Raw genomic sequence first — 10,445 nt, 5'->3', positions numbered from 1 at the left:
TAATAAAATATTTAAAATATTGAGAAACCAGAGTATAAATTATTTTAATAAAATATTTACTTTTTCTCTTAAAAGCTCCTATTTTGTTGAGATGTATAAACATATGAAATTTGATAGAAGCCAAAAATTATTTAAAAAAGGAGAAAAATATTTTCAGTCATTACTATTTCACAAAGTTCAAACAAAACACCAAAATAAATTTTAATTTTATTAAAAAGATATTATAATATATAAAATAATTCATAATGATTTTTCATTAACAACAATACGTCTAGAATAATCATCAATAGAAATAAAAGAATATTAAAAACCTAAATTAAACTTAATATGACTAAACCCCGTATGTCAAAGTGAACTAAGACAAAAAGAAATGAAATACATTGAGAGATTCTACGAAGAAAGAAACTACAATTTTTAGTTGACAAAACTCAACACAATAAATTGGATAACTTATTCAAATAAAAGAATATTAAAAACCTAAATTAAACTTAATATGACTAAACCCCTGTATGTCAAAGTGAACTAAAAGACAAAAAGAAATGAAATACATTGAGAGATTCTACGAAAAAAGAAACTACAATTTTTAGTTGACAAAACTCAACAAATAAATTGGATAACTTAAATAAGTTGGACACAAAAGACTGGAATAAATAACTTAATTAAGCATGTAGAAGGATAGAGATTATATATAAAATACATATAAGATATACTGTATTTATAATAAAAAAAAGTATGAACTAAGTCCAAAATTTAAATAAAAAATAATATCTATGTTAGGTATTCAAGATGAAATCCCTAACGAGCTCTCTAACTCTCACTCACTTACACCAACACAGAACAGAATACAATGAGAAAGAATGGAATTGCATGCACACCAACAAATCAAGAATACAGTGTACCCAGGAGCTTAACCTCCTTCACCAGGTTCTAAGACCGGTCAACTACATACAAGTCACTAACTCCCCTTTCAGGAACAAATACAGGGTCCTTATATAGACCCTGTTCCCGCCCTCTTAACTGTTATTCTGTTAGATAACAGTTAGGTATTATTCCTCACCCTTTTCCTCTCATAAACCCTCCAAGGCCTAACAATCTAAGTAGTTGTAAATAAAAGACAAAAATAATATATCTATCTAAAATGTCAAATAATCTAATATATTTAACAATATTCTTGGACAACTTCTCACGTACTCTATCCTAGATGAACTCAAATACTAATGTAAGTTAAATGAAATACAAACGAAGCTTACATAACATTGTAGCTTTTACAGTTGAACTTTAGCTTCTATAATTCTCAATCATTGAAATTCATGAGCTAATACAACTTAAACTAAATACAAATGAAACTTCTTAGACACTCTTGTAATAAGCATGCATTCGTCTAAACTTTTCTTACATTTTAAGATTGTACAATCCAAAATATACTTTCAAGATTTGGAAATAATTTAATTTTTTATTAAAAGTAAAATAGTCATTTGGAATGCATGAAGAAAGGGTGTAGTTTGCCTAAAAATTAAGCTTTCATTGGTCGTAAAGACTCGTACCTGATGTCAAACTTCTGCCCTAGATAGTCTGTGCTCAGCAAAGAAAAATGAAATATAATGTAGTCAGTCTTATGATGATTCATAATATCGAACGTGTTTAGTATGAAAAACAATGTAAAAAAATCAAAGGTATGTAAAATGAAAGGTAGGTGTCTCCAATTCTTGGTGTGTGGATTATTCACAATTTTTCATGAGAATCTCGTCACTGGTGAGGACACCCCTTCACCTTCGTGAGATACACGACAATAATAAGAAAAGCATTATAACTAAACATGCCTTGAAAAATAATTTGCCACTCTTACAAATTTGACATAGAGCCACTAGGTTGTTTTGAACGACATTCAATGCCATTTACATCTTTATCTGGGAATGCCCAGGAGGATATAAGGTGATGTGCTATTGCAAAGGGTCCAGGAACAAACATTGGAGCAAGTTCACCACTTTCCACATTGAACTCTGTAGACAAGCTGTGAGTCTTTTCTACTCCCTTACACATTTGTTCTACCTTTGCTGCTGCAGTTTGTTGGGCTTTCTTGTATTCAGTAAATGTCAGAGCTCTTCTTACTTCTTCTCTACTATGCCACTGAGCATCTAGGTCAGAAAATTGCAACATATCATTTGTCACAGTTCCAAAAACAAAAGCAGAGGAGGTAGAAAGTGCAAAGTGAGGAGAAGGCGAATGATTTACATTGTCACCAAGATAGGAATGCAAATTGAAGTGAAGGAGAACAAAACTTAAGCTTAACAGTTTCCATGCATATCCAATATTTCCCATCCTCCCCAATCTTTTTCTTGTTGCTTCGAAAAAGAAAGAAATAAAACAAAGGCCAACAATGATTGCAAACCGGCAAGACTTCTAGAGGTTCAGGTTTACCACGCCACCATGAGAAAAGAAAACTACTGGCATCCTCTAAGGCTCAATTTTCAGCCAGACAATGCAACTATACCGAGTGTGTGGCACAAGTACAGATTCTCCACACACAATTTACAGTCACACATTATAATTAAATGAATTGAAAGTTGCGTCAGGTGAGAAATAAATAGTACGTCAATGCACGTAAATGCTGGATATACCTTCCAACTCTTCTTTGTCCACATTTATTTCAAGGGATTTTGCATATGCAAAGAACCCTACCATCAGCTGACATGGCATGCTATTTGGTCCAACTAGAAACAAAGTCAATAGAAGCAACAGTCAATAAATATAAAAGAAGGGAAACGTTAAAATTTGTAGTTTTGATGAGAAAGAAAACACAAAAATATGCTAATTGAGTACACTAGATTATCTTAAACTTTACTTGTTTGCATTTGAAAATCCTGTGTACAAAAGAAAAAAAAATTACAGTTTTGACAAACATCTACATTAACTCCGATTTAAATTACATTGGATAGAATCTTTGAACACAATAAAAGCTAATAACTCTTCAAAGCTCTCTGTATGTTAAAAGAATCACAACAGTACTTACATTTTAGAATTATGGTGTTAAACATATTCTAGACATTAACTTTGACTTAAGTTACTTTAAACATGATCTAACCACCATTGGACTGCAAGTGATTGATTTACTAGCTATATTATTGTAAAGGAAGAAATAGGGTACCTGCAACAAACAGATCCTGAACTAACATGAAATCTGGAAGAAAATATTCTCATCTTTTTAAGAACTTAGGGTCCAAACATAGGCCTTAACATAGAAGGCCCATTATTAAAAATGTACTGCAGAAGAAAGAAAAATTAATCAATGTTACGGAGAATGAATAGGGGAGGAACAGTATAAATTGAGTGAATAGCCGGGGTACATGAGGGTTTTTTCTTGTAATTGAATTGTATTTCAGCTGTAAGGAATATTTCACTAGGTAGAGAATTAGTCTCTGATTCAACAGTTTATTGATTCTTTCTACACCGTGATGAAGGCTACAGTCAAGAATTTAGAATCTCCAATAGAGAGTTCATCAAGAAGTAGGCATCACAATTAGTATTGTCAAAATCACAAGTAAACTCGTGAACTCATACAATCCTACGAGTTTTGGGTGAGTTTCGTGCTCAATTGCATAGAAGATCGCACCTTGTACAGATAGTGAGTTCGAGTGGAAAATTGTTAGATCATTGGTGACGTTTTAGTCTATTGTAGAGGCGGTGGGGTCTAGTTGCATGAATCAAGCGAGTGATTAGGGTTACGTATAAAAGAAAATTGGCAGTGAACATAGGGTTTGGGTGTGCAGGGGTTGATATGTGAAATGGGCTTTATGTTTGGGCCGATTAAGGCTATAAGAGATCATCCAATTGAACCTGACTTTCCAGGAGCGTAGCAGTGAACAAAGGACAATTATCAACCTTTACTGATTTTAGGCACTGGAACAGTGAATAAATTGGAAACAGAAATTCCTGTGGTGTTGCTGAATTGGCAGGACAAGCTTCCCAAAGAGTCTACTAGGGAAGATCTTTCCTATTTTGTAATCAGTTTACAGATTTCAACATTGAGGACAAGGTTGTTTCTAAGGGATGGAGTATTGTTAAGAATGAATTTAGGGAGCATCTAAAATAGAAAAAGCCTTTACAGGTTTATTATAGAACGAAAAATAAGAGAAAAAAGGGTTGTAAACAAAAGTTGAGTACAGTTGACTAGGTCAAGTAGTTAGTTATTTCCTTTAAGTCTGTTGGAAGTCTTTTACATATAGGATTCCTTCCTCTTCAGGAGAGCACTCCTTTTAGGGGTATACTTTGTATACCTTGGTTCTTGTAAGAGGTTTGTTGATAATCAATGCAGAAGTTACACAGTTCTTTTTATGTCTTGAGGTATCTTTGTATATCTTTTTCATTTTAGTTCAAGAGATTCCTAACAGAAGGAGCGGATATTTTCTTTGTAATTGAACTGTATTTCAGTTGGAAGCAAACATTAAGTCATTGATTATTTCTACTCAGTTCTCTATCCTTTCTTTTAAAACCTAAAGACCGAACACCATCCTCTTTTAACCTCGTGTAGTTAAGCAAAATAAACAAAAAGAAGTAAGTCTCACTTTAAATTAACTTCTAGCTCACAAAAGCTAAGTTTTCTTTGGTTTATGAATATTTATCAAGACATTAAATGAAATACAATCTTACAAAGTTGAGGTATAAGTTGATTTAAACTTACGAAAGAAGCTAAGTTTCTTTTACCCTCTTGATTCATTATATTTTATTTTTATACACTTAAAAGCTTCATTCAAACTGACTCCAAAAGAATACTGATAATTAAATTCTTTGGATATGATACTCTATAGATAGAATCATCAAGTCATCACAAACAAAATTTTAATGGCACAAATAGCCTATAAGTTTACTATCAGATGTTCATACAGACAAATCTTCACATTTTTATCTCATATAAACACTGGTGAAATGATAAAAGTACAAAAGCCTAGAAAAATGAAAATTGTTATATAGAATACACTATACCAGGCCATGGTTGAGAACTATGATATACAACTTCTCCCACTTCAATACCAACTTCCTCCCATGTTTCTCTTCTTACAGCCTCTTCTAAGCTTTCTCCTGGCTATAGGCAATGAGAGTACACAGGAGAAAAGTTTTACTGTATTGATCGAGGAGGAATAAAATTAAAAAAAAAAAAAGCAATTGTATCATGAATTCTCAAATCAAAGAAACCTGACTTTAAAGAAATCCTTTAATCGGTAGTAGAAGGTTGAAACTTTTGACTGTTTAAACCACCTAAGGAAGCATTTGCAAGGGTTTCTATGGACACCAATTAGAATTATTTTATCATACACATACTTGGTTAAGTTTATGCAAGTAGCACTTTGTCCCGATAAGTTTATTTTTGCTTGGTTTGATAAGCATGATAATGAATCTTATCAAAACAAGCTTATTTCAATACCCTCTGAATTGCAACTAGCAATTATTGACTTAAGATCTAATATGTGATAAGATCTTCAACATGAAATTAACTAAACTGTTTACCCATACATATCCTAAGTGCAGCTGTTCATTAAAGCTAGCTTATTTTGCTTTCAAAGTAACTTATAATAAAAAATATTTGATAAGGAAAAAAATTTGAAGCTTATTCATACATGTTCTGGATGTTAGTGCTAAGGGTACCCAGTAAAAGGAAGTGGAAGAGTTCCGGTGTTCAGACTAAATAAACAAGAGCCTATACGATCTAAGACCAAATATTGTCATTTTAGCAAAATAAATGGTATTGGAATTAAGGTAACTATTGGCTATTGCAGTGGATACGCAAATTCAAATTAGGTTCCCCCTACATGTAGTCAAATTACTGGAATAAGCCACACTGTTTCAGGTAATAACAGCACAAGTTCAGTTCCTAAAAATATTAAGTGGTCTTAGATTAGGTCAAGCATGCACCTCTATAAAACCTGCCAAGCAGCTCCACATTCTAGGTACAAATCTTGATTGTTTGCTCAAAAGGGCACGATCATTGTCTGAATCAATTACTAGCATAATGACCACCTGCATAAGTTTAGATAACCACTGAAATTCAGAAAAACTAGATCAACCATTGATCACTCAACTATTAGAATACAGGATGTCAAACCGGGTCAACTCGTGGATATATCCTCTTTTTGCATGATTCATTTGAACATTGTTTCCGCCTCCCAGCTTCCATTGGCACTGTTTTCTCTCCACAATGTCCACAAAATCGTGATATATTATACCATTCAAGAAGTGCCCTGGCCTGGCCAAACACAGTAATTAGAAAAGTAGAATTGCCTATTTCCCTTTGCCTATCAGTATTGCAAACTGAAGTAGGATAAAAGGTCAAAAATCCAAGAAAATTAACTAACTGCAAGCAGCTTACATAATTATTTCAAAGAATATGATTGATCCATAAAACAATACAGTACAATGTATAACTGATTCCAAGCTCGTAAGTAGTAATACAGTACAATGTATCCCACATCGAATGTCAATTCATTGAGAGAATTATTGACATTGGATGAGCATTAAAAAGTGGAATTTGGCTAAAACAAAAACATTCTATATCTTTGAGGGAATCAAAGTTTATTTGCCCAAACACCAAAATCAATTTCCCACCCCCTGACACTTTTCTATGTAAGATTGAGTTAACAAAGTTAATTATCACTAGAAATCCTTAAACACTATAACTATTTGTAAGGCATATTTAACCATTAATGTCTAAAATACAGGATCAATTTTTTACAGATATTTAGTAGAGGTCATTCCTAATGTTTCCCCCAACACCATCTCCCATATAGGCAAGCTAAATTTAGTTGGTGAGCTAAATTACCTCACTATAAGTCTTTCTGACATCACCTTTGTAGTGAGTGTAGTAATTCAATTTTCAAACTCTCCTTGTCAAAACCATTGATGCAGTCATATAGATCCTCAAGTATATTAAGAAGCCCCTAGAAAAGAACTCATTTTTTGAAGATAAGAGAAAAAATCAAATTGTTGGGTATTATGATGTTGACTAGGCAAAGCCAGCAAGCAATAGATGCTCTGCTTCATGGTATTGTGCTCTTGATGGAAGTAATTTAATATCATGGAAAAGTAAAAAACAAAAAGTTGTGGCAAAACCAAGTGTAGAAGAAGAACATGGGGCAATGACTTTAGGCACTTGTGAGCTCATCAAGCTAAAACAACTCCTCAAAGGCCTTAAATTTGAATAAAAGTTCTTAAATGCACCTTGTATGTGACAACCAAGCATGCATGACACATTGTTTCTAATCTTGTCTTTTCCAAAGATATTGAGGTAGATTGTCATTTCAAAAGTAAAAGAACGGAATGTGGAAACATCACACTTATATTTGTGAACTCCAATGAAAAGTCTAACGTATTGATTCATTGTTCTCTATAGACAACATACTGGTGGTATTTACTTTTCTCTACAAATAAAATACTTGTGATAACATATACCCCAATGTTTCTCTATGTTATGTCAGAGTTTAACATTAACAATAATATAAAAGCACTGAATGGACTTGAGAAATGAGAGATTTTTTCAGCGTTTATTTAGCTTACTTAAATTGTAGGACTAAATTTAAACACAATTTCAATGACCAAATTGAAAATTCGGAGATCATGCCAGTAAATACGATGTACTTCTGTATTGGAAACCCAAGTCAGAAACAATAGAGAAACGGAACTTACATGACCGGCAATGGCCAAGCTCCCCATGGCCTTCAAATCGACCCAGTCGGTAGCAACCATGAGCGTTCTCAGCTCGACAAAGCAGAGCTTCATGGCACCAAATTCAGCCACCAAAATACTCTCCCTTGACAAGTCGATCGCCCAATACACCGAATCCTCGTCCGCGTCGTACCCCAAATACACGAACGAGTCCGCGCTCAGGTTCGCGCCCAGCAGCCTCTTCACTTCCTCCAACCCCAACCACGCCAGCCGCCACGCGTCACTGCTGCCCGAAGACGCCAGGGGCCTCCCGTTTCTGAAAGGTAAAACCTTCAAATTCACGGACACGGACTCGCCCGCGGTCTCCGCAATTCGCGTTTTCAAGGTCTCGTGCGCCGCGGCAGGGGAAAGCGGTTCGACCCGGTTAGGAGTCCGGGACCGGAGCGGGTTGCCGGCGAAGGCGTGTGTGCGTAGGTTTATGGACATGGTGGTGGTGGCGGGGTGGTGAGAGAATGGTCGTGTGAGCGGTGGTGGGAGTTTGGTGGAGAGTGAGAGAATGTATCGTGAGAAGAGTTTAGAAGATGAGGATGGAAGAAGATTGAGGAGCTTCAGCATGATTGTTCCATCAACGGTGATGTAAGAAGGAGACAAAGGAAACTCAGCACGGTTGCTGCTGACAAAGCCTCATGAACCGACATCTGTATCCTTTGACCTTTTCTTTTCATTTTCGGCTTTTCCACATGTTTTTTAAAAGTTTCATTATGTTCTTTAACAAAATATGTCCTAATTTTGTTTTTTTATTTATTTTAATTTAATTCAATCTGACTTAAAGTTTCCTTTTTAATAAGGTATTATAAGCAAGTTAGATTCTTTCACCTGTTATGGACCACATAGGTGTGTTAAAAGTCTCACTAAGACCAATTTATAGTATAAGGTTAGACTTAAAATCTAATTTTTTTTTAACATTTTTACGAAACAAGGGAAATATTATTAGATTTCCACAATTAGAACATTACAAATTATTCAACCCAAGCAAAGCATAAGTTACTGAATACTCACAGATAATTGTTTAATATAAATTAACTTTTGAGCAGACCTTTCTAATCTCTCCTTGAGTACCAGTCTTCACCTCTACACTACTCAGTTTAACCATAGCCTTTGGAAATTCGTAATTAAATCGTAACCCCAATAACCCTCTTATATTCCCTGCATAATTCTGCACTATACTTTGTGTAGCAGGGTCTCCCCACAGCCTCTGATCTGACTCTAGAATTGCATTACCATCGCGCACATTTTTGAAGAAACTAACATCAAATTTGGTCGGACTATCTATGTCCAACGACACCCTTTTCAAGCCATCTCCTTTATTTGGACACAGTGCTTTAAGTTGGCCTAAGAAATCTTGGTCTATAGTTGGATCTGAATTCCCAGTGGTGGTGAAATTATACAATCGGTAGCTGAAGAATCTGCATTCAGTTTGACCTATGGTATGTGCCCCTGTAGAGAGACAACTTCAAGTGTCACGATCATATTCTTTCTACACCATTTAGTATTGAGTCAAGATTCTCTACTGAATCTTTTCTATCATTTAATATAAGCATAATAATGAATGACAAGTATAACACATGCAATAACAATGTTAGAAAGCTCACCAACAAGGGTTACAAGGTCATGGTCATCTAGGCCTTTGTCAGAAAACTTTTTCCTTTGCACAGAAATAGGGTCAAGTGGAGATGGCAAGTTTGAAGCTTGAGATGATAAAGAAACCCTCCCATCTCTTCTTCCTGTAGCTACTGACCAACTTGGACCATCACTCTGCCATTTTAAGTGAGAGTTCAGTATATGATGAATCATTTGATAGAGTGATGTTTCTATGAATTGAATGTGTGGAGTTAGAGATTGTATTTATTTAGTACCAAGTCTACAGCATCACGTGCTGCCAATGCTAGTATGTCAGCACATGAGACAACACCAGGACACTTGGCCTCAAGTTGTGATTTTGCATCCTCAATCACTTCAAAACCTCTTAGACCAGCGTTAGGTAACGCATTCCTCTCTGCAGAAGAGCCTGCAATCAAAACTGAACCATCGCAGCCCTGGGGAAAACATGTAACATAACTAAATAAACAAACATGTAACATTTCTGTCATACAATAACATAAAAAAGTTATGTAAAAGAATCATGAAGATGAATATTATTTGTTATTGTGGGTTGAAGATGAAGATGAAAGTAGGAAACCTGAACAAAGCAATCATGGAAGTGAAGCCTGAGAAGGGCAGGAGCAATGGTAGGATCTTTACTGAAGTAGGATTGAACAGTGGACCGAACCGTGGCCTCTGCGTTTGGGCAGGAAGAGGAGTAAAACCCGGTTTTGAGCTGGCCCTGTGAACCCATAATGGTCAAAAAAATGGTCAATGAACCCAACCATAAGTCTCCCATTTGGTGCTAACTTTCAAACAATTTGGTATTTGATTATTCACTTTCCCTTCTTCATATATGTTGCAAGCATTTTTGCTCACTTATATAAGGGTGTTCTAAGTGGGAAGAAGTGGATCTTCCATCATCATATTGTTAATCAGGCTTTCTTAATATGTGTCATGTTACCAACTTTAATATGGCTGTGATTATTTTTCAGTATTGATCATTAATTTTATTTTGTAAATTGAAGAATTAATAGATTAAACATTTTAGTTTAAGTATATTGAGTTATTTGAAATCGATTTAAACTCATGTTTCTATATTAAGTAAAAGTATAGAAAAATTATACTTTTTATATACATAAATTTTTTAC

General features: G+C 34.7%; 2 protein-coding genes across 2 annotated transcripts; both read right to left on the bottom strand.

Annotated features, from left to right (window-relative positions):
* Positions 1 to 1,678: 1,678 nt before the first annotated feature.
* Positions 1,679 to 8,317, bottom strand: LOC124824682 (nudix hydrolase 19, chloroplastic-like). The gene is made up of 6 exons (XM_088107537.1): positions 7,675 to 8,317; positions 6,098 to 6,238; positions 5,908 to 6,012; positions 4,981 to 5,080; positions 2,619 to 2,711; positions 1,679 to 2,135 (listed from the first exon to the last, which is right to left on the bottom strand). The coding sequence occupies exons 1-6, from the start codon at positions 8,266 to 8,268 to the stop codon at positions 1,843 to 1,845; spliced, it is 1,326 nt and encodes a 441-aa protein (XP_087963663.1). The 5' UTR covers positions 8,269 to 8,317; the 3' UTR covers positions 1,679 to 1,842.
* Positions 8,318 to 8,722: 405 nt separating this feature from the next.
* Positions 8,723 to 10,119, bottom strand: LOC124824680 (peroxidase 25). Its single transcript, XM_047297141.2, has 4 exons — positions 9,893 to 10,119; positions 9,570 to 9,749; positions 9,306 to 9,468; positions 8,723 to 9,150 (listed from the first exon to the last, which is right to left on the bottom strand). The coding sequence occupies exons 1-4, from the start codon at positions 10,091 to 10,093 to the stop codon at positions 8,723 to 8,725; spliced, it is 972 nt and encodes a 323-aa protein (XP_047153097.1). The 5' UTR covers positions 10,094 to 10,119.
* Between the last annotated feature and the right edge of the window lie 326 nt (positions 10,120 to 10,445).

This window comes from Vigna umbellata, chromosome 2 (genome assembly GCF_029865625.1).
Source record: "Vigna umbellata cultivar VRB3 chromosome 2, Vumbellata_1.0, whole genome shotgun sequence".
NCBI classification, from domain to species: domain Eukaryota; kingdom Viridiplantae; phylum Streptophyta; class Magnoliopsida; order Fabales; family Fabaceae; genus Vigna; species Vigna umbellata.
Note: the sequence above shows the minus strand (reverse complement) of the source record. Positions and strands in the feature narration are given on the sequence as shown.